This window comes from Lepidothrix coronata, unplaced genomic scaffold, assembly GCF_001604755.1.
Source record: "Lepidothrix coronata isolate B3197 unplaced genomic scaffold, Lepidothrix_coronata-1.0 Scaffold72, whole genome shotgun sequence".
Classification (NCBI taxonomy): Eukaryota; Metazoa; Chordata; class Aves; order Passeriformes; family Pipridae; genus Lepidothrix; species Lepidothrix coronata.
In genome coordinates, this window is record NW_016690252.1 from 672,730 (window position 1) to 696,871 (window position 24,142).

The following is a 24,142-nucleotide window of genomic DNA, read 5'->3' on the forward strand; positions in this document are numbered from 1 at the left end:
TGGCGGGAATGGCTCCGCGTGCGTGCCCCGCCCCTCCTCATTGGCCCTTCCCTGGGGCACCGCCCAATCGCGGGGCGCGGGCGGTCGCGGGGGCGGGACTTCCTGCCCGCATGTTCCCGTCGGTGGCTCTTTGCCTTTGGCCGCCCGGGCACTGTCATTCAGCTGAACGCCGCGCTTCGATTGGCTGCGAGGAGCGGCGCCTGGCTCGCGGCGATTGGCCAGAGGGCTCGTAGGGGGCGGGGCGAAGGCGGAGCGCTCACCCTTTTTTCTTTCCCCACCACTCATTGGCCGGGGCAGTGGCCGGGCGGAATTTCCGATTGGCCGGCGCAGGCTGTTGCTAGGCAGGGCAGGCGGCGTGGGCGGGACTCCCGCCGCCGATGAGTCGGCGCTCAGGCTCAGCCAGCGCGGACGCCCCAGACCCGCCGTCCACCGCCTGCGACCCCCGCGACCCTCCGGACCCCCCGCCCGCCCCGCGGACCCGCCGCCCGCCGCCCCTCGCCCCCTTCCCCGCAGCGCCATGGCCTCGGGATCCGAGTAAGTGCGGCCCTCGCCGCCTCCCCGCGGGCTAGGCCCTGCCGCGGCCTGGGCCCGGCGCGGCCCGCCCGCCTCTCCCGGTGCGACCCGCGGGCCCCAGGCGGGCGGCGGCGGCGCCAGGACGGGGCTGGGCCGCCCCCCGCCGCCCGCACCGCCACGGCCGGGCCGCGCCGGGAAGTGTCGAGTCATGGCGGGGGGGCGAGGCCAGGCCGGGCCTCCCGCAGGGCCTTGCCCGGGCCCGGGGCCGCCGGGCCCCGCACCGCGGAGGGCTTTGTTTCCCGGCCTCGTCCCGGGCACCGCGGGCTCGCCGCGGCCCCCGGGCCGGGGCTGGCGAGGGCCTTGGCGCTGGCCGACGCCGACATGTTGTGCCGGGCATGGCCGAGGCGATCGGCGGTGTTTTCCTCTCGGGTGTCCGGCCTCGCTCTTCATGGCTCTGCTGAGTTCCAGGCTGAGAATCGTCTTCTGCTCTCCTCAGAAATGAGTAACAGCCCCTGCTCGCAGCCCACGTGCCCCTCGAGAGGAGTAAAATAGAACCGAAAGATAAATTTTCCCCAAAGCAGGGATACTCGAAGTGACTTTTTGGCCTTGCCAGAGGCGCTTTCGGTCCCTTTCGTGTCCTTTTGCGTGTGTTTTCCTTTCCTTTTGGCACTCCTGGAATCCGGACCTGCTTGGTCCTGCCGGGTCAGTTTCAGCGAGGTGTACCAGGCATTCTGTGGCCATGGTGGAAGTGACATTCCCAGAGCCCTGCTGAGCAGCCGAGCAGGGTGAACAGTGTCTTTAAAAGGGGATTGCTACGTTAGCAAACTTCTTCTCGCCCGAGTAGGAACCAGCAAAAGTTACTTTGCAGCTGGGACGGGGTTACTTTTTAGATGCCATTTTTTGTCCCTGCTGCTGGCAGCCATCTTGCTGAGCCGAGCCTTAGCACGGCAAGTAAGCATTCCAAAAGCTCAGGGAGTGTGGGTTCTGAAGGGATTCCTGTTTTCCTGTGCCAGCCTGTCTGAAGCAGTGTTGAAAACTTGGCGTCTCCAGCACGAGTTTGAACTCACCCCGTGGTTGTCTCGTTTCAGTAAGTGACTGCAGTCACCACATACCTCAGGCACCTTGCTTGTGGACAAAACTGTATTTATGAATTTTTTTTGTTCTTGAAAACCTGCCTGGGAAAGGCAGTTTAGTCTGTAATTCAGATGTTCAGGGTGGTAAGAAACTGCTCGTGGTAAGAAACACTCTCCTATCTGGGAAGTGATTTCATAAGGGTGGTTATAAAAAGCCAGGCCAGCACGCAGAGGGCATGGCAGTTTTCACTTTTGTTTCCGCAGCTGGAATCATTCTGAGACAGTGACTTTTTGCTTATTTTTAGCACGGACTTACAGGAACAGCTTGTTTCCTTACTTTAAGCAGGGCTTTTGAGGTTGGTTGTTGTTTTCAGGAGGATCACTGATTGGTAGTTACCTTCTGCTCTGACTCTTCATACCCTCCCCTGTGATGCCTCTGGGTGTTATGTGCTGAATGAGGGGAGCTCTGACACAGAGAGAAACTGTGGAGTGATGTGAGTCCGTGAAGTTGTGTCAGGAGAGGTTTAGGTTGGGTATTAGGAAAAGATTCTTCACCTAGCGGGTGGTTGAGCACTGGAACAGGCTCCCCAGGACAGTGGTCACAGCACCAAGCCTGGCAGAGTTCAAGAAGTGTTTGGATGATACTGTCGGGCATGTGATGTGACTCTTGGGGGAGTCCTGTGCAGGGCCAAGGGTTGTGCTCGATGATTCTTGTGGGTCCCTTCTGGCTCAGGATAGTCTGTGATTCTCTAAGTTGTAGAAAATCCCTCTGCTCCTTCCCTGTGTCAAATGGGTCTGTTGAACTGCTTTACTGAGGGAGGAAAGCGGGCTGAGGATGTGAACAGGGAACCCACTGTGGTTGGCCTTTAGCGCTAATACATATTTGCTTCAGTTTTATGGATGTCTTGCACTTTGTGTACAAGCTGGGCCATTCACTGTGCTGAGCACTGTGTCCTCTCTTCTGGCCTCTGTCAAGGGGCAGCTTGAATTTCCTTTCAATTCCAAAACAGCTCTAAAGCTGCAGTTTGTGTTCAGTTTGTCTCTTTGTTGAGTCAGGGAAAGAAAGGACTGAGAGGGAAGGTGTGTGAGGGAGCTGACAAAAGGAGTGAGTCAGGGAGATGATTTGGAGGGTTTGCACTAGGCTCTCTCTGGAACTGTAAATATTACCTAGGTTAGCTGTCTGTCCCTACCCTTTGCTGAAGCTTGCCAGCAGGAGTAGGAAAATTGGCAGGAGAGAGCCCCAACCCATGCCTTAGGGTTTCCCGATTGGTATTTTCTGTTCATGCTGCCCTTCCCACAAATGTCAGGGTTTGTCTGAGTGTGGCTGAGGTGCACAGATCTGTTTGGCCCTGTCATTTCAGCTATAGCAGGAGGAACCCCCAGAGAGATACAACAAGGGTAAATGCTGATGGTAACAACACTGTAAATTACTGATGGAAGATGGGGAGTGCTTGTCTGTCCAAGTGCTTACCCTTATCTCCAGGAGAAATAACATCATGCCTACCTGACTTGTAATTTTGTAGAACTTTTGTTTTTATCTCTGCAGAACTGTCGGGTCAGAGCACTGAAACTGACCCCGCGCATTTGAATGCCTCCATGCTGTTTCTTGGAGACTTTTATTCCATTTTTAATGCCTCCAAGCTTTTCGATCGCTCTTAAGTGCACTTGACATTGATCCAGCCCTCCCTTCTTAGGGAACTGTAGGTCCAGTTCTTCCGTACCAAAACTTTTTTCTCACATTCAGCAGAACCAAGTGGACTCTTGCCATGTTCTTCATCACTGCCGCGTGTTGGGAGATGTCCTAACTTTCTTTCCAGTTTCCTACAGCTTTTGGTTTGTGGACAGTTTTGGTTGAAAAGCTTCCACTTGCTACCTGGTCCCTTTACAATTTATTTTTGATCTTATGTCCCAGGCTGTTTTCCAGGCTTTGTGGCAGTCCCTGTGTCCCCAGGGACAGCCACCCGGTTCCAGTGACAGCTCACGTAGCTGGAATCTGGCAGCGGTTTCTTATCAAAAGGCCTTTGGATCCACATTTCGTGGTCAGGGGGGTATGAGTTACATTCACACTTGGAACAAGCCAAATAGGAGTATTGTGTCTCCCTGGTGTCCCTTACCTCAAATTTTTAAATCTTCCTGCTAAATTAGTTTCCAGTGGCCAGGAGCTAATGCTGAGGCAAGGTCCTTAAAAGTAGGCTGTTGGTTTTATGCACTGTTTAACCACAACCTGGCCTGAAAATGTATTCAGTTTCCTTACTGCTCTTTTGGTTTTCCTGGAAATCCCAGACTTTTTAGGACTCTAACCAGACCACATTTTAGATTGAAGATGGAATTCATAAGCTCCTTCCAGGATGTATCCGGCAGCCTTTCTCGTGTCCTTTTTTTGTTCAGAGACTAGATCTATAGTATCTTCCCTCCTTCAGTCTGCAATGAAGAGGGGCAAAAAGGTAACTTTCCCAGTAGTGGCAATCCAGGAAAGATATGTTTTGCAACTTCCCCTTTTGTTCACTTAAAATAATGTTGCCTGTCATTTGCAACATGTTTCCTGTGCTGCTCAGATTTACGGGAAGCTTGAGAGCCTCTTGGAAACAGGCTGGCTGCCCCCACAGGCTTGCTCAGTATTGTTTCCCCTTTTATGTGCTGGGGGAAGGAGCCAAGACCATGTAGCCTGTCTTGGAAAAGCCTCTGTGTTGAGGAGCAGGGGTAACATCACACCATAGGTATGTCACCCCTCTCTGATGGACTTCTAAAAATGCAGTGAACATGCCAAATGATGCCCAGCTGCCATTTCCACTCAAAGTTTGGGGTTTTTTTCTGGTCATTCTATCCCTAAAAGAGCGAAAGGGAGCCAAAGTGTATGACTCTCACCGTTGCCCACAAAGCTCCCTGCTCTTTGCCAGTGCTTGCTGCTTGCTTAGGGCAAAGGGAGACTTTGTTTTCTTTGTCACAATCAAGTCAAACTGTGCAAAGTTTTCCATTCTGACACTGGCACATCTGGAATACTTGGAGAACGTAGCCAGGTTCTCCCCCACCGGGGGAAGACACAGCAGTCCACCCTTGTTGGGTCTGGCTAATGTACAACTTCCAAGAGCTCCTCCGAAATCACTTGGTTCAAATTCCTCTTCTTTCCTAGAGTGAATTATTCGCTGTATTAGATTTTGAAGGAAAACAGTTAATAACCTGCCTTTCTTCCCTTTCCTCGGTGTTTTGCTTGCCCTGTTTTATCAAGGTGAATGAATTATCTCTCGTATTTTTTGTGGTGTCATAGGCTAGAGCTGCAGTGACTCCTGTGAAGGTATTATGGAAAGGTGCTTATATCCTAAAAAAAGACCCAGAATCATCTTCTATGAGCACTTGAATATTTATATTAACTTGCTAGGTTTAACTAATAAGCCTCAGCAAGCTAACCTCTTACAGCTCTTCCTATCAGGAGAGCTGCATCATTGTCCTTTAATTCCCCTATTTATCTGGGATTTCACACCAAATAGACTTCAATTTTTGTTTTGTTGGCAGTGTTTACATGTGATTTCAGATGAGTCTGAGTAATTCTTTGAGGCAGTACATCTTACAGTCAGCAACATCTCACTGGCCACTTCTTTTCATAGGTAGCTTCATAGCTATTTCCATTTGAGGCTCGTCGTTATATTTACTGACGGAAAACATTGTCCTTTGAACTCCCGCAGCTGGCCCCTGGTAAAAAAAATGTTCCTTTTTGTCCTACAAACAAGTGTAATTTCTAAAAGACAAGACAACAAAGAAACTTATAGGAAATGGGGGTGGCTGGACAGGACCAGTGTCACTGAGCCTCATGGGTTGTGTTCTCTCTCCCAGCTCTAAAGCGGATGACTTATCGACTGCTATTCTGAAGCAGAAGAACAGGCCCAATCGGTTAATTGTTGATGAAGCCATCAACGAAGACAACAGTGTTGTGTCACTGTCCCAGGTGCGTCATCTGTAGAGGCAAAGCATTTAATCTGGTGATTTTGCAAGCCGTTGCTGTCTGTTAACTTGAAATATAACTTTGCAACATGATTACAAGTGTTTGTGTCAGAAGCTACAGCTATCACAAGGGAGGGAGGGTTGTCTTGTTTCTCTTCAGTGATAAAATGTTTTTTGAGTCTCGATTTGTGGGATTCAGTTGGGCTTGTGCCCTTACTTTGGCTTCGGGATTAGTTCTACACCAGCATAGTGGGAGCCTCTGTGCTTGTGGATTCAGTATATCACTTCCAAGGTGCATTTTCCGAAGTCAAGTAACTGTCCTTCAAATGCTTGAATTCCTGTTTTGTCAAAAGCTTGTTCTAACGCTCTCGCTGTTTACAGGCAAAAATGGATGAACTGCAGCTGTTCAGAGGAGACACTGTCCTGCTAAAAGGGAAGAAGAGGAGAGAAGCAGTCTGCATTGTTCTGTCAGATGATACCTGCTCAGATGAGAAGATTCGCATGAACAGGGTTGTTCGCAACAACCTGAGGGTGCGCCTGGGTGATGTGATCAGGTGAGGACACAATGTTACCTGTGGAAGGAATTAGCAACACGGTAGTTGATCTCGTAGTATCCGAGCTGCCCTATGGCGAAAAGAAGTTAAAACTTGCTAGAGATAAATGGCAAAAAGAATGAAACAGTCAAATAGCAGGATTAAAAATCCCCCAAGAATGCTTATATTCCAGTTTCTGTTGTAAAAAGAATTTTAAAATTAGGAACGCTTAAAAAACATTGCGGGGATTTTGTTGCACAACACTTACAGAAAGCAGAATCACAGGATGATTTGGGTTGGAAGGGACCTTAAAAGTAGTAGGAAAGCTTTGAAGTATGGGTCTCGGCTTACGGGAGACAGGTTCCATTCTGTGATGGGAGAGGGGAGAAAGGGAGCATGTGAGCATTTCCCAAACATAAAAATGGTAGTATGCAGTCTTAAATATGAGAGGGCTAACAGCTCCTCCTCCTGAGCACTGTCCCAGTATGGAATATTCTGCATTTTCTGGGCAAGTTGGAGCCTGGTTTCTGACACTAGACTTTCTGAGGTGGTGTCTGGAATAATCTTTAAATGCAAAATATTTTTCATACAGACTTCACAGATGAGAGAAATGAGGCCGTTCCACCTATCTCTCTACCACTAAAAAATGTAGTTTTTAAACACCAGTGTAGTTGGGACACAGCGGTGCTTTGTGCCTGTCTGTGGATTTAAAATAGAGGTGAATCCTTACTTTAAACTGATGTGAGGTTACTGTTGGAGTCTCTTCTAGTGTGACAGCCTGTGCTCTCCTCTGTCGGCACTGTGTCTGTAGTGGTTCTCAGCCTCCCAAATGTGTTAACAATTGTCTTGACTCGTTGTGAGGTGAAGGAATTTTCAAATCTCTCACCCTCAAAGTTTTTTTTGCCAGTCTTTAACTGCTTACTGTGCCCTCGTTTCTGCCAAGATCCAGATTCGTGCTAATCGCTTCCTGATTGTGATCTGTCAACAGTTTTCCTTCTGGGATAGTATGTCTTTTCCTTCACCCTTTTGCTATGTCCTCTCTGTAAGGCATGTGGTAAAAGAATCTGTTGGGATATGTGACAAAAGTCACATATGAAAAGCTGTGTGTTTAGCTACAGTTCCACACAGGCTTCTCTTAGCTGGCAAAGCCAGTCTGAGCTTTCTGCCATTGCTTGATACTCTGAGCTGTGGCTACAGTAGGCTGTTTTACGTCACAGTAGTAACTGTAACATGTATTTTAAAAGGGGGAAAGGGCCTCCAACCTTTAACCTAATTGTCAGCCCCCACAAAGTGGGATTGACAGACACCTGGCTGCAAAGGTGTTTACCCCTGGTTGATCCTGTGAGAGCCTTTGCTCAGAAATCAGGTTTGTCAGCAACAAGAACCCTGGTCTCTGTAGTAAGTGAGAGAGAGAAGGAACAAAGAGTTTTCCCCAGCTCACTTTCCCATGCGACTGGTTCTTGTGACTTGTGACTATTGCAGGTCTTTAGGCTGCATTAGTAATGTGTGAATATGCCTTGGGGACAGTGACTGGGGCTGCGGGAGAGCAGAAGGATAGGAAGAAAGTATGAAACTCCCCAGTGGTCTTGGACAGGGCTAAGAGGAGTGAAGGCAAGTGTGTGCTGTGAAGACTAGCCCTTGGTGGTATGATTTTTGCGTTTTCAGCATTGAAATGTTCTTATGCAGGTGGGAGGTCTCACCGGGACTTGGTGTGGTCTTTGGATGTACTTTCCTGGAACGGGGCATCACTGCCTTCTCCAGACTCAGGTGTAAGTCCAGCATGATGTGGCTAACTGGCATTTTCTTCCGTTGCAGCATCCAGCCCTGCCCAGATGTGAAATATGGCAAACGTATCCACGTGCTGCCAATTGATGACACAGTAGAGGGGATCACGGGGAATCTGTTTGAGGTCTATCTCAAGCCCTACTTCCTGGAAGCCTACAGACCCATCAGGAAAGGTAATAATGCCTGTCATTGAAGTCCTCATGGCAGCAACTGTGAGCTAGTCCTAAGACTGAATACAGAGAATTTCTAGAAGCTTGCACAGGTCAGATTAGACCGACATCTGTAGAGTGAGATTTGTTGGTGTTGATTTAAATTTTCCCTAATCTTCAGAAGGAGCTATTGCTGCTGCTGGCTGGCAGAGCAGTTTGATAGCTCTGCTTTTTTTACCTGTCTAAAATGAGAGATCATCAGAAAAGGCTCAAGTGGGACTGGGAGAAAATTTCATGAAACTAAGTTGCTACCTTTTGATGGAATTGGGGAGTTGCCTGCATATTAATGAGTTGTTTGGGTGTGTGTAGTGCTTACCTGGTTTTCTCAAAGTTCATCCTCAATTAATATGGTAATCAGAGGGGGAATCGGGTTCAGATCCTCAAATGTGGAGTGGTGGAGATGGCTACTGCAAGGCAGTGATGTGCATATAGCTGCCATAGAATTTATAATATGTAGTATTATATAGCAATTAACATAATACAATTTAGTTAATTTCCTACTCTCACCCAAAATCAAATCACCTTGAGCCATACATTGTACTTCCCCAGCCTCCCACATCACCCACCAGGTGCACCCAGGTCCTTGAGGAAGAGCAGAACCACGGATGGGCTTGCCTTTGTCTGAGGCAGGAGTAACCAAGACTGTTTTCCCCATCCTATTTTTTATGTGAACTACAGGAACTTTATCCCCTTCTACAGTACACAGAAGCGTTGGTTGGGCAGGGCCAGTCACCAGGTGGCTTTTGCTAAATGTGTATACGTGTTTGATGGTCCTACCACCCTTTGTGCTTGGTGTAGTCCTGAACAGTCCACTGAATCATTTGATTTTCCAGAGGCTGGTGCACGATTGGGAATGTGAGGCACCCTCTCAGTGCCGTGTCTCTGGGGCTGGAGTAGCCTCAGTGCCTGATGGTTTGTCAGATCCAAAGACCTTCTTTTCCTCTGAGGGTGTGGAATAGTGTTGAACAAGGTTCCATGGTCCTGGGCCAGGTCCCAGCACACTGCAGTGATCTGAGTCTCTCTCAAACTGCCAGCATGACAGCACACCTTTTTCCAGATATTTTGCTAGTTTTTAGGACTGTACACTTATTCAGGATTGAGATACCAAAATGTTGGAGGTAACCACTGTCTTAGTTGCTTTCGCGTACTATTCCACACACCCTGCCACTCATAACTATCCATGCTATGAACACATCTCTGGCTGATGTTTTAAATACTGTTAACCTTAAACAAGACCTGAAGCACATTCTGCAACATGCTGGTTCACAGCACCAACCGTGACAGAATTCCAGAAGCCAGAAGTGTTTGGACAATGCTCTCAGGCACATGGTGTGACTCCTGGGGCTGTCCTGTGCAGGGCCAGAGGTTGGACATGATGATCCCTGTGCATCCCTTCCAACTCAGGATATTCCATGATTCAGTGATAAGGACCAGCTTGGTTTCAGGTGTTTTGAAAGGATATTAAAAATCTTTCAAATTCTCAACTGCTACTTTAGTCAGCCCGAAGGAGAAGGAAGACATCGGGAGGGAGGGAGGGAGGAGGTGTAGCAAAGGTGCAATTACCAGTAGTTCCCAGTGGATGGCTCCCGAAGAACTCAAGGAGAAGCGGTGCTCAGTGCAGGTACCAGATTTGCTTCCCTACCAGCAATTCCATTGTATCATAAGGCACTACTACGAAGAACAACCCGATGATAACCTTTGCCCAGGCCCCAAGGACCATAAATATCACCCCAGGGAACAGGTACAATAAAGTATTAAAAAATACACCCTGAGAACAGGTGCAAATCTACATTGTCACCAGCTACTGATACAATGAGTGCCTGCTGGGATCTATCCTTGTCTCAACCCTTTGTGTTCCTGTTGGGTGCAAGAAAGGAATGTTTTCCTTTGACCCCAGCAGGCAAATAAGTATCACACAGCCACTCACTCATTCCCCACCCAGCCACTGGATGGGGAGGAGATCAGGAAAAAAGTAAAAATTCATAGGATAAGAACAGTTTAATAATTGAAGCAAAGTAAAATGTAACAATAATGAAGATTATAGTAGTAATTGTATTGGAAAAGGGTAGTGATGAAACCCAAGAAAGGCAAGTGTTACACAACACAATTGCTGACCACCTGCTGACTGACGCCCATCCCATCCCCCAGCAGTGCTTGGAGTTCCCCAGTGAAATCCCCCCAGTTTATATACTGGGCATGGCATTCTGTGGTGTGGAATATCCCTTTGGGCAGTTCGCTTCAGCTCTCCTGGCCATGCTTGCTCCCAGTTTCTTGTGCACTTGGTCCTCGCCAGAGCATGGGACACAGACACACACTGACCATCAGGGAGGGACGGACGAAAGAGAAAGTTTATTGTGGGGTTGGGGTTTATAAGGCTTTTAGGAGGGTCAAAAGGGGACCAATCACAAGGTCAGGGTCACACAGAAAAAACCATCAGGTAAAGGGTCAACAACCAATAGAAAGAGGGGTTAACAAGGGACCAATGAGAAACATCTCAGGACACCTTTACCAGGACATTCCTGCATGGGAGATAACAGTTGTCGTGGGGGGTGTTGGGAAGAAGAAACACGTGTTTGCAAAGAGACCACAAAAGGCCATTTTAAGACATGTTTAAACAAGTTTCTCATCAGATTTACTGCTACATCCCAACCCTTTTTATTCTTTAAAGATGAATATGTCTTTCATTCTCATAGTGTCTTATAGGGTGTCCCTATAAGACAGAATTTAAAAAGGTTTTTATTGATGTATTCATAAACAAGTTTTTCACTTACACAAACTTCCAATTTACTGCTGAACCAAACAAACTACTTATTGCTGTTAATTTAGTTTCATTAGAGTCCAAATGGTTGTATCTTTTAAGTTAGCAAAGCAGTCTTATTAGATGATTTGCAGATGGAATTAAATATGTTCTTTAAGCTTTCTTTTTCTCTCTTAAAGAGGCATGCACACTTCTTGTAGTTACAGGTTTACAGGGGGAGAGGTTTAGGGAGTATGCCGAAGTTTGCTTCCTACCTTCCTCAGGAGGACTGATGAAGTGTTCAAACAGTTGCAGTCTGCTTAACACTCCGAACCGCTTAAACTTCGGGGCGCCGGGGAACGCAGAAATCGCATCTGCGCTTTAGGAATCCACCTATCTTCATAGAAGAGTTCAGTAAAATTCGTTTCCTCACATGGTGGCACCAGTTCTGGATCCCTTTCCCCACCCACAGCGTGGGGGAGCCCAGTTCTAGTTCCATCTCCATCTGATGAACCATTCTGACGTCTTGAGGGATGGGGAGAGGGAACTCCAGCGACAGGGTTTTTCAGGACCCGAGCCTGGAGGGGAGAGGTGCCCTTCCCTCCCCCCAGCACCCACGTGGTCCCATGGCTGGTACAGAGACAGCACACAGAGATACAGAGAGGCATGAGAGAGTTTACTATTGGGGATGTTACATTTATAGGGTTTAGGAGGATTCACAGAGTAACCAATTAGAAGTCCCAAGGGGCTTACAGGAACACCCAATCACAGGATGGGGTTAACAAGGTCCAATGGGAAACACCTCAGGACACCTTTCCAGAACACCTTGTGTGAGACAATAGCTTCACAGGGGGTGTCGGGAAGAAGGAGACAGTGACACTGCAGAAAATACAAAAAGCCATTTTGAAGCATGTTTAAACCACAGTAAAAACTTCTGTCTCCATAATGTTTGAGCTGTTTTCCTCACCAATCCATCTCTGACAGGAGTTTTTCCATCCTGCATATGGCAAATCCATTGCCACAACAGCACTGTATTTACCAGTTACTAAGAAGAAAATTACTTCTATGGCAGCTGAAACCAAAACAAGTATACCAGTTTGCACCCTGACTAATTTCCCTTCTTCAGAGTAATTTAAGTAATAACTGGGAGGGTGTGGAGAGAACCAAATGCACTTTTGGGGTTGTGTTCGTAGCACTTCTGCTGTAAATAGGTCTGAATACACTACAGACACAAGCTGAAGTTATCCAGGGTCTGTAGCCCAGTTTAGCCAGGAGTCATAGTGTTATTTATTATTCTGTTTCTGTATACAAACAGTTATAACTAGTAGCAACTAGTTATAATAAATTCAGAATGAATTTTTATTAAGTTAGGGCTTTCTGCCTGTCCTAGAAATTTTAAATTGAAACTGAATGGAAAAGAAATGTGATTCCTTGCCTTTGTGTTTTGTATTTGGGCTGGGTGTTCTCTTCTATTGTTTGCTGTTTCGTACTGGATGAAATTTGAGAACTTAAGCAGTGCTGGAGCGGTCACAGTAGGTGCAGATCTGGAGTTTAACACACAGAGCAGTGTTACAAATGCTAGCAGTGTCTGCTTGTGTAACCCCTTTCCTTGAACTCTGGGGCTGCTGATGGTACAGGGGTCAACATTTTGGAGATGTGGGTTGCAGGAGGCCACTGATGTGTGGGATTTTACAGGTGACATCTTCTTGGTGCGTGGAGGGATGCGTGCAGTGGAGTTCAAAGTGGTGGAGACAGATCCAAGCCCTTACTGCATAGTGGCTCCAGACACAGTGATCCATTGTGAAGGAGAGCCCATCAAACGAGAGGTGAGCAGAATCCTGCCATGTGGTTCTCCTGCTGAATCTCCTCTGTCCAAAGTCTGTTTCCATGGCAGTGTTTGAGGGCAGCAGTGTTTGGAGTTCCTGTTTTGCCATTTTCTATATTGAACATAATGGTTAGAAACTCTGTTTTCAGGAGATAAACTGCTGCAGAAGGTAGTCAGAGAAATGTACTTCCATTGTCCTTCTTCATATGCTGAAGGCACCAGGGTGTAGGGTTGCTGATGAGAAGCATGCTTTGGCAGCAGCTCTTTTGCATCTGCTTCCAGATACCTCATGCTGGAGGTATCTGGATACCTCAAGCTTAGGTACTTCTTTTAATTCCAGTGTTCCCTTGATCCATAGCAGGGAGAGCTTATAATGTTGCTAAATTTCATGCCAAGTGAAAAGAAAGCAATGGGTACTTTTTGAATGAGAAATTTGAAATCCCAAAATGATTGACTTTAAAACACAAAACATGTTTCCCCGGTCCCTTTAGGTGTCTAGCCTTGAGTGTTGCAACCTTAAGGCAGCCTGAAGGGCCTGTCTGACAGGTCTTGGTCACCTTACTGTTTAAGAGTAGGAAATGAGCTACGTTAGATGCATAATTCATAGAATACGTGCCTTTTTTCTGCTTGAAAATAGAGTGAGTGCTGGTTTGTGTTTAGCTGTCTTCATCTCTGTGGCACTTGCGAGGCTGCATCTGGGCACCCCATGGATCCAATTTGGGCCCTTCAGGACACAGCAGTGACAGATAGGAGCAAGTTCAGCCAAGGCAACCAGAATGATGAGCTGGAGGTCAGAGGAGGGACTGGGGTCATGGAATGATGCAGACTGGATAAGGGAAGGCTAAAGGGCAGGCTTCCTGACAACTGCCTGGTGGGAAGAGATAGATGACCAGGTTCTTCTGAGTGCTGTACCCAGGGACAGGACCAGAGGCACTGGCATAAGCCGGACCAAGGGAAATTGCCAGTAGATACTAGGAAAAATGTTTTCCCCAGCCCTGGAGCAGGGCCCAGAGCAGGCAGGAATCTCCAAACCTGGAGGCCTTCAGTGCTTGATAGGTCCAGCCCTGCTTGAAGTAAGTGGGGCTTGGACTGAGCCCCTCTGAGATTCTAGACTGTTATTTTATTATTTTGGTGTGGCCTAATGTTACAGATAACTGAGACCACTGTAGGTTTGGACAGCTGAATGAATGGATGCTGTGAAGAAAGGATTGGTTACAGTTGATCTTACCCATATGTCTGGATCTAACATTCTGTGCTGATTGGAGTCAGTCCCAAAAGACAATGCTGCATCTGTGAACTGTGTGTCAGACAGACCATGTCAGGTAGTTAGACATAGCACTTACTATTTAAGGAGAAAGTATATTTTATACTGATGTTGTCTCTTATTACTTCTGTTAGCCCCATCAAAGGGTCACAGAGCTTGTTTTGTGCTAGAGTCTGTAGGGAACCTGGCAGCAGAGGCTGTCATTCCAGAAGGTGGGCTTCAGTGAAGTCTGAGTACGGGCAGGCAATTCCCTTTGTATGTCTGGGAAGACAGAGCTAAGAAACAATGGTAGAAGACACCAGGAAGACTTGAAAGTGAGAATCTCAAGTCAGGCAAGAAATATCTACAAGCGAAAATCCGTATTCTTGGCTTCTGTAGACTGGGAGGGGTTGTTGAACTATTGTTTTCACTGAAATGTTTAATGTGTTTCCTTCTGGGTAGGATGAAGAGGAGTCGCTGAATGAAGTGGGCTACGACGACATCGGTGGCTGCCGGAAGCAGCTGGCTCAGATCAAAGAGATGGTGGAGCTGCCCCTCCGACACCCTGCTCTCTTCAAGGCCATAGGAGTGAAGGTACGTCCCTGTGTGCACCAGCTGGATGAGTGGATCTCTCCAGGATGAGGGTTTAGGAGGCATTGGGGAGGGGAATAAGTAATCTGTGTTGGCTTTTTTTTTTTCCCCCTGTTTTAATGCTGGTGTTAGAAGAGTATTTACTTACTTGTTCTGGACACAGACTGAAGCGCTGGCATATTGTAAAGGGAGTGATGCTTTGAGTCAGAGCTGCCAGTTACTGGCAAGGTTTTTTGTTGTGTGTTATGCGAAGTATAAGGGTGTTGATAGCAATGCTGCGATAGCAGCTGTTGCATGAGTTTGCATCACAATTTCAGACTGGCTTTATCAAATGCTTACAGTTTCACTGTGAAGCTACTTAAGCATTCAGATACTCACCACCTAAGCCTCTGGCCTTTGTCCTCAGCCTCCACGTGGGATCCTGCTGTATGGTCCTCCTGGCACTGGTAAAACACTGATTGCCCGAGCAGTTGCCAACGAAACGGGGGCTTTCTTCTTCCTGATCAACGGTAAGTTTTGTGGCTGCTTTGGCCCGAGATCTGCTGTGTGCTCATTCATTCATCTTATGGTACAGAATGATGTTAATAGGGCATGCTTAGAGCCACATTGTCTCCCTGACATCCTTCCTTACCTCTTTCAAGTGGGCCTCTGGGGACACTTGAAGGCTGTTTGTGTGGAAGCATCTGTAGTGGCACTTCCCTGAAGCTTGACTGTGCTGTAGCAGGATGCTTGGAAGATTGCAGTGTGACACAGGAATTTGGAGTCTGTCTGTCTGTTCGTTTATGTTGGTGAGGGCAGAGCTGGCAAGGTTTCTGTTGCTCCCATCATGTTCCATTCAGAAAAGAAGCTGCTGTGGCTGTGGCTTTCTTTCCCCTCAAGTAAGACCAATAAGACCTGTTTTGTTTCATGTAAAATTAATTGGAAGGAACTTTCCAGAAAGCTATAATGAATTCCTTGGGATGTTGCTACAAGTGACAGAACTCCTATTGATAACTCCCCTGTAGCAGCTGAGGTGGCTGCTGGTTGATATCTAGTAAGGGCCAAATTCTGGATTTTCTGCACTGCTTTTCTGTCCTATTTTAGTCAGTGCTGGAATAACTGAACATTTTTACTGAAGAAGTGCAGCTTTTCTTCTCTGATTTCAGTCTTGTAGGCCCGTGACAACAACAGCAAAGGAGAATGTAACACAGCACAGCACTGACCAGCAGTAGGGAAGTGACTTGCTTTGTATCTCAAGATAGTGGATGTAGATGGGCCTGTTTCAGCCATATGTCACCCTTGTCATATACTTCCTCAAGTGTGTGCAAGCTGTCACTGAATGCTAATGCACCAGCCGTTTCTTCAGACACTGGTACATCTATTGCATAATAAAAATAACATTGTCAGAGTTAGCGATGCATTCTCTGTCTGCTGGTCCCAACCCTGAGCTGCAGGCAGTGTTGTAGGCAGAGCTGGTATGAACTGGTGAGTTACCTGTAATGAAACACTCAGAGTACCTGCCTACACCCGTGGTGCTGTGGCTTGGAACCTTAGTGCTCCTGAGGGTCAGGTTTCTTTTTCTTGGGTCCTTTAGAAGCATACTTTCTGTTCACTGCCACTCCCATCAGCATGATGCAAAAATCTGTAAACTTTCGTTAGTGTTCAGCAATTGTAGATGTCAGAGGAATGCTGTCTTTCCTTTTGAGGTCGATGTGCTTGCACACTGTTTTTTATTTAACCTTTGAGAGGAGATGGGGATTGTGGTTTTGTTTGTTCGTGTCTGTTTGATTTAAATTTTTAAACTCATTTATAGGATCATACAAAGGTAAATGTGTATCTGTGTAATATAAGCTAAAGGTGGCTTCACAGAGCTTTTTCCCTCCCTACCCTGATAATTCATCACCATGTAATTTGATTGCTTCTCTTGCAAGCTAGGACTGGCATTAACTGTGTGTGGTGGCACATTACAGAGAAGCTCACCAGGTGTGAAATAGGGTAAGGAAAGAGGCAGCTAAAGGTAGCTCATTGACTAGTGCTGCATTCTCTTAGATTAAACTGAAAACACCAAAATAATGATAGAAAGTAATTCTGCATGCTGGTCTTGCCTTTCAGCTGCAGATTTAGTGAACTTGATTGATAGTATTTGCTTTGGCTTGAAATATAGATTGTCCCATGTGGTCGTTGTACTAAAAAAATTCAGCTGCATGGTTTTGGGGCTAGCTGCCTCTCTTCTCGTTGCCACAATGTTGCTATTTTTTTAGGTCCCGAGATAATGAGCAAGCTGGCTGGTGAGTCTGAGAGCAACCTGAGGAAAGCCTTTGAGGAAGCAGAGAAGAATGCTCCTGCCATCATCTTCATTGATGAACTGGATGCCATTGCTCCTAAAAGAGAGAAGGTAAAGAGAACATGTCCTTTTTGGTAGCAGCTGGCACAAATCTCTGCATTTGACTACAGGGTAAAGCAGTTGGGTTGGGAGTGAGAAGGATCCTATACAGTTCTTGATGTTTGTTACCATCATGTTGTATCTGCATGCCCTGGCGCAGTGCTGGCTCCCCTGCTCCTTGTAGAGCTGTTGGTGTAACCACGGCTTTCTCTCTGCACAGACACATGGAGAGGTGGAACGTCGCATCGTGTCTCAGCTGCTGACCCTCATGGACGGGCTGAAGCAGAGAGCACACGTGATCGTGATGGCAGCCACCAACAGACCCAACAGCATCGACCCAGCGCTCAGGAGATTCGGTAACACACCTCTTCTTGTGTGTCACATACTTTGTTGCAGGCCATGCCTCAGGGGCCCCGGGAGGATTGAGCAGAAATTAATGCTTAACACTTCCTGTGTGTTACATAAACTACTGCCCTGTCTCCAGCTGCTTGCTAGGAATTAATTTCTAGGCTTCCGGCCTTTGGTGCCGTTTTCTGTGCCACATTAGGTGAGAGCTTGTAGAAATAATACTTTGAAGTGGAAAAGTGTGCTAGCCTCTCTTAGGTGAAGCTATTTCAGGACACGCTTAAGGAGTAAATGCCGGAGGGGATGTTCATGCCTTAGACTGCAGAAAGCTCTGAATGATCTATTTCTCTGTCTTTTATTAATGAGAAATACAGTAGATTCTGAGATTCAGGTGTTCAAAACAGTGCATTGGGAATGAACGTCTGGTGTGTGACCACTTTGTAGAGTCTGTCAGGTGTGTAGGGGCAAATGGCCTCTTAAATATGTAGTGAGCCATTTGGAAGCACAACCACGACTAGGGGAAAAATACAGGTGTACATACCTAACTAAGTTAATATTGTGGTGATACCCTGTTTTCCTACCTCTCTGGTTTCATGTGTTTGACTGCTTGGGTACTGCCGTGAAAGTTCTGAAAAATTAAATCTCTCAGTAATTGTGACCTCTTGTGATAAAGGCACAAAGGTAGAAATAAACAAAAATTTGTCATGGTATCTTGGTTTGGGGAAGCATAATTTCCTAAAAGTGAGACTTAGAAAAAATTACTAAACGAGCAATGCTATGTGTCATATAATCCTGAACACTAGCTAATACAGTAGTCTCACTTCCCAAATGGCTAAAGTCTTTCTTTCTCCTCTGACCTGTCTCTGCTACTGTGCTGTTAGATTGCTGCAGAGAAATGCAAAGCTCTGGCAGTCTCAGAAGTTGTTTGTGGCATGTCATCACATTGTTCAGTCAGAGAAGGCAGCAACCTCAGCTCCTCTACTGTGCAGAATCAAAAGCTCAACAAGTGTTTGTACTCCCCAGGTCGCTTTGACAGAGAGGTGGATATTGGTATCCCAGATGCCACTGGGCGCCTGGAGATCCTGCAGATCCACACGAAAAATATGAAACTGGCTGATGATGTGGATCTGGAACAGGTGAGTAGTGTGCTATTAGGAAAGCTTGTCTCATTCCTGGTGCTCTTGTTTTGTAGTGGGAGAGTTGTTAAGGCTTGACCACATATATGTAGTTGCTCGATTAGGGCAGTGTGAAACTGCAATGAATGTATGACCTCTGGGGTTCCTTCTGGCTGGTGTACCAGTGACCAAAAGCCCTCGCTCACTAGTAAAGAATGGTGTGGCTAAGTGAAACAAATATGTATCATTCCAATCTGGAAGTGCCTTGCCACTGTCCTCCTGGGTTTGTTTGCTGTGGTGTTCTATTTAAAAGGGCAGCAGGCTCGAAACAGCTCCCACACAGCTGGGTGAGCACTGTGGTACAACTGGACACCATCTGTAAGTTGGATGGTGCCTGTCATCTCTGTCCTGAATGAAGAACTGCAGTTCTCAGGGTTATCTTTCTGCACACCATCTGAATTCCAGATGCAGTTTTGATCTCTGGTAGGCAGTGGAACAGCAGTGTCTTTGCCTGTTAAACATGTGGTAGCACTTGGATCCGCAGGAAAGCCCTGGTGTTGCTGTCCTACATCCAGAGCTCTGCACCTCCCAGTGTTGACCTTGCGTGTATCCCTGTGAGTCATAGTCAGTGCTCTGCTTTCAGGTGGCAAACGAGACCCATGGCCATGTTGGTGCTGACTTGGCTGCTCTTTGCTCAGAAGCTGCTCTTCAGGCTATCAGAAAGAAGATGGATCTCATAGACTTGGAAGATGAAACCATCGATGCTGAAGTGATGAACTCGCTGGCTGTGACCATGGATGACTTCAGGGTAATGCAGGAGTGCCCCTCTTTCTTCTGGGTGCAATTGCTTCTCTGAAGCAAGTAAAACATTACATGCTAGAATTTATATAATGCTGTTTCTTGTATTGACAGTGGGCTCTGAGCCAGAGCAACCCTTCTGCTCTTCGGGAGACTGTGGTGGAGGTACCACAAGTTACCTGGGAAGATATTGGTGGTCTAGAAGATGTAAAGAGAGAACTCCAGGAGCTTGTACAGGTAAGGCTTTATGAAAGATTTTTTGCTTAGCCAGCTTGAAAAATAATTATGATAATAAAATTCAGAATGTCTTCAGTTTCCTGTTTGGGCTGCAAACAGGGTAAATGCAGGGGCTTTATGGTATCTGCTTGTAATGGACTATAAATACCGTGCTATTCCATCTTAGTGAACTTGGAGAGGAAGGTGCTGGGAGCAGCATCAGGCTTCCCTGAGCTGAGTCTACAGTGACATTTTGGGTGGGTGTTGTGCAACATGCAGAAAGCCACAGTTCTGCTTCTTTTAAGTGGAGACCAGGAGTGGGACCACTGCTGAGAATCATCTCACATGGTGGCTTTATCTGCCAGGCAGTGGATGAAGATGCTCCTGCAGAGAGCCTTTGAAGGGCTCCCCATCAGCCTTAGCACAGGGACAGATGAGAAGTAATTGCAAAGCCCTCTACAAAGGGAAAGGCTGGGACAAAAAGTCATGAGTGATCTGTGGAAGCTCCAGGTGACTGTATGGGCATGATTTGGTTTGATACATTCTTGCTTTCAGTTGGCACTGTAGAAACATTCTGTCTGTGAATAAAAGAATCTAAATTTTCAGTCTAATTTTCTGATGTTAAAATCATCACCTGTCTGTGTCTGACCTCATTGCTGAGGATAAAGGCTCACATCAGACACCTTGCCTGTCTCTGGAGAGCAGAGCAAATAGGTTAGGTAATGAGCTGTTCCCTTTTGCTTCTACAGGGCAGAGTGAAACTGAGGTTAAGTGTGCTGGAAAACTACCTGAACTGGTACTTAGTTCCTAGAGGTAAAGGGGTTATTTAGAGCAGCTTTCCAACTTAGCCATGGTGCTTTTGAAAAAATGGACCGGTGTCCACTTAAAAACTGCAGTGGCACCAGGCAGTTTCTTGTGTTTAACTCAACAGACATCTCAGGTAGTGTTTCTGGTAGGCAGAGAACCCAAACTGAATCAGAGAAAGGTGTTCTTGCTCATGGCAGTGGATTTGGACTGTCCCTTCCCACCCAAAGTATTCTGTTCTTACAAGGTAGAGGCCTGTTCTGGCTCATCACAAGAGGTTTCTTGGTTTGTTTTCCTTCAGTATCCTGTGGAGCACCCAGACAAGTTCCTCAAATTTGGCATGACCCCATCAAAAGGCGTTCTCTTCTATGGGCCACCTGGTTGTGGTAAGACGCTGCTGGCCAAAGCCATTGCCAATGAATGCCAGGCAAACTTCATTTCCATCAAGGGGCCGGAATTGCTCACCATGTGGTTTGGCGAGTCTGAAGCCAATGTGCGCGAGATCTTTGACAAGGTAAGTGTTTCTTCTACTCCCCATGCTGTGTTTGTGCTGAGGTTCCTTCAGAATTTTGTGTCCACCACATCTGTCTTACTGGCCTGGTTTTTTTTCGTGTCTTCAGTGTTTTTCCCACTTGGCCTGAGAGCAGGTTGAAGAATCCCTGACCTTCCTGGGCCTGTGTGCTGGTGTTAAAGCGCTTTCATTGTGAACAATTTTTTTCCGTATTTCTCACTGGGATTTTCTTTGTGGCTGTGGTCTCTCCTCCTCTCACTGCACACTGTGAAGAAAGATCCAGCTCCCTTTCCCAATAACTACGCATTAGGTAGCTGAAGACAACGATTGGACTTCCCCCTTCCGTTGGATATATCTCACCTGCTTGCGTGCCTGAATAACCAGTTGACATCCTCAGGTCTTGGAGGAAGAGTTCTACTCCAGCAAAATGGCTCCAGTTTTCCCTCTAGTCACTGGAGTTTGTACTCTTCTGCCTGGTTCACAGTTCTCCCACTTTGGCAAAATTCAGCTTGTTCAGGAGAATTTAATGGAGGGTTTGTGTGGCAGGGAACTACTCTGAAGCAGCTCTTCCAAGCTCTCCTTGTGGCTGCAGTGCTCTGGTACTCCTCTGAACTGTGTTAATGGTAGAGAAGGCTTAGTGTGGAGTCGGCGTGCCCCTTTTTGAGAGGTATTAGCAGAGAATAATGGCTCCCATTGCTTTCTGCAGGCTCGCCAAGCAGCCCCTTGTGTGCTGTTCTTTGATGAGCTGGACTCCATCGCCAAGGCCCGAGGTGGGAACATCGGCGATGGCGGCGGTGCCGCAGACCGTGTCATCAACCAGATCCTGACGGAGATGGATGGCATGTCCACCAAGAAAAATGTCTTCATCATCGGTGCCACCAACAGGCCAGACATCATCGACCCGGCCATCCTGCGCCCCGGCCGCCTGGATCAGCTCATCTACATCCCCCTGCCTGATGAGAAGTCTCGGGTTGCCATTCTTAAGGCCAACCTGAGGAAATCACCAGTTGCCAAGGTAGGATCTGTGCCCTGACTGCGTCTGGCTTGGGTTTGCTGTGTGCTGCTCGTGTTCCTCACGGGCTGGGGACAGCACAGGGGCCTGGAGGCTGATCCATGTGGTAGGGTGGAAGAAGAAGCTTGAGCTCGGAGCCTAGGTATCAGCAAAGCTAGGTGCTGGTGTGCAACCACAGCAGGTCTCCACACATAGTGGAGTTCTGCTCACGGTGCAAGATCAGAAAAGCCTGTTATGGTGAAATGGAAAAGTTTCTGGTACTCTGAAAAAAAAAAATCCTGTAGAACACAGGGTGGGGAAATTGAAATTGAAGAGGAACCATTGCAGTGAGCTGTTGTTGAACCCTGCCATAGGCAAGAGCTGTGTCCCTTGCCTGGGGAGAAAGAATAATGCAGCTGAGAGTTAGTTATTCAGAGAAAAGCAGGCATGAAGTGAGAGCCCAAACCTTTTCATGCCCAGCTTACCTTTTTAGGTGTTGTTGGGAAGGAAAGTTCCAAAGGAGGTTGCTGTACTACCCTCTCAGCTGAGTGGGAGGAGGAGAGCTCAGTTGTCTTGGTCTGCCTGCGCCCCATCTCTATTTCCAGTCTGATGGTGTTTTGTTTAACTCCTCCTGCTGAGACCTGAGCAAATCATATCCTAAATCTGCAAGTGCAGAGGCATTTACAGCCACCCCGTGGATTCCTGGTGGGTGTGAGGAGCATAGCCTGCTTTCATGTGTGGTTACGTTTTCCCAAAACCAAGAATCTTATCAGCTGATTTTTCCAAAATTGTCCATAGTTAAGGCAGCACCTTCGGATCTGAAGACACCTCTCTGTCACCTGAGGACGTGAGGTGTTAAGGAAAGGCCTCTCTTGCTTTTGTGTTTTTCACTAGGATGTCGACCTGGATTTCCTGGCTAAAATGACCAATGGCTTTTCGGGGGCTGACCTGACAGAGATTTGCCAGCGTGCCTGCAAACTGGCCATCCGTGAATCCATCGAGAGCGAGATCCGGCGAGAGCGTGAGCGGCAGACCAACCCCTCTGCCATGGTGAGTGGGGCTCATGTATTCCTCTGGCATCCTCGGGGATGAGCGGGCTCCTGCGCGGAGTATGGAGCTGGAACACTTCCTTCTCATCTTCCGGGAGGTTGAGGACCCTGCTCAGGGGCCTCATGGTCAGCACTTGCTCACAGGAGGCACCTGCTGCAGCCCTGACTCATGCCTGCCTCTCCAGCCCCTGCCATGGGGGTAGTATTGGAGCATCGTGCCTGGAGGGAGGCTCTGGATGGCCCTCGGGCACACGATTCACCTGGTCCCTCTGTTCTGCTGTAGGAGGTGGAGGAGGATGACCCAGTCCCCGAGATCCGTAGGGATCACTTTGAGGAGGCCATGCGCTTTGCTCGCCGCTCTGTCAGTGACAATGACATCAGGAAATACGAGATGTTTGCACAGACCCTACAGCAGAGCCGTGGCTTTGGCAGCTTCAGGTACCTGTGGGGTGTGAGGGGCGGGTGGCACCTAGGCAGCTTTCTAATGGGTGCTGGGCAGCAATCCCCTTTTCCACTCGGAGTTCCTGTTCTCCCCAGTGTGTACAGCACACATTCCTGTTCCCCACAGCGTGGTGAGTGTAGGCTGTGCTGCAGGTCAGTTGTAGCTGCCCTGTTAGTGCTCCTCAAGTCCAACAACCTTTCTCCTGTAACACAAGCAACAGCCAGCAGCTGTGAGCCCTTTGACCTGCCCTAAGGCTTCGTCCCATTCCTCCTGCCTGTCCTACTCGTCAGCAGGGGTTGGTGCAGAGGGAGGGGATGGTGCTGAGCTGCAAGGAGGCTTCTGAACAGCATCTCTTCTCTCCCCTCCTGCTCTGCTGCACACAGGTTCCCCTCAGGCAACCAGGGCGGTGCCGGTCCAAGCCAAGGCACGGGAGGTGGCAGCGGGGGCAACGTGTACAGCGAAGACAATGACGACGATCTCTACGGTTAACTCGCTGTCCTCGGTGGACCAAAATCCACACCAGGCCACGTTGTACAGGGAAAAATCCAATGTTCAGTGGACTCTTGGCTTCTTCATTCCTCAGTCAGAACAGTGTAGCTGCACGTCAGACTTTGTACAGGGGATGTTTTCTGCAAACACAAATCCAGAGTGGTGTTCAGTTGGGAGGCAGACAGTGAATTAACAAGGAAGGGGAACTGACTTAATTTCTGAGAAATTTCTGTTCTAGTTTATGTGGCAGAATCAGCAGCTTTAGCAAAAGGGTACAACGCTAGCCTGTATTAAAAAAATAAAACCCCATGAAAAATAATAAAAAAAAATTAATAAAAATCCCACAAAACTCTAGCCAGGCCCCAGCAGTTCCTTTGTGTGGTGCTGGCACTGTCTAAGCCTGTGTCTCTGGTGCTGTCTGAGCACTCCTTGCTCCAGTGGAGTCCATTTGTCCATCTGTACATGTGCTTTCCTGCTGTGCTCAGGGCTGCTGTTCATGTGTAACTCCTCCTAGCTCTGCTAATGGGAGAAATGGTCTCTGCCCTGCCCTGGCCTGGTGGGAAGTGCCGGGTAAG

General features: G+C 47.7%; 1 protein-coding gene across 1 annotated transcript; it reads left to right on the top strand.

The window, feature by feature from the left end:
• Positions 1-380: 380 nt before the first annotated feature.
• On the top strand, positions 381-23,921 carry VCP (valosin containing protein). The gene is made up of 17 exons (XM_017819062.1): positions 381-534; positions 5,415-5,526; positions 5,904-6,076; positions 7,871-8,013; positions 12,482-12,612; positions 14,317-14,448; positions 14,852-14,954; positions 16,686-16,819; positions 17,028-17,163; positions 18,176-18,288; positions 18,911-19,075; positions 19,180-19,302; positions 20,387-20,599; positions 21,303-21,611; positions 22,482-22,637; positions 22,920-23,074; positions 23,462-23,921. The coding sequence occupies exons 1-17, from the start codon at positions 518-520 to the stop codon at positions 23,565-23,567; spliced, it is 2,421 nt and encodes an 806-aa protein (XP_017674551.1). The 5' UTR covers positions 381-517; the 3' UTR covers positions 23,568-23,921.
• Positions 23,922-24,142: the final 221 nt, after the last annotated feature.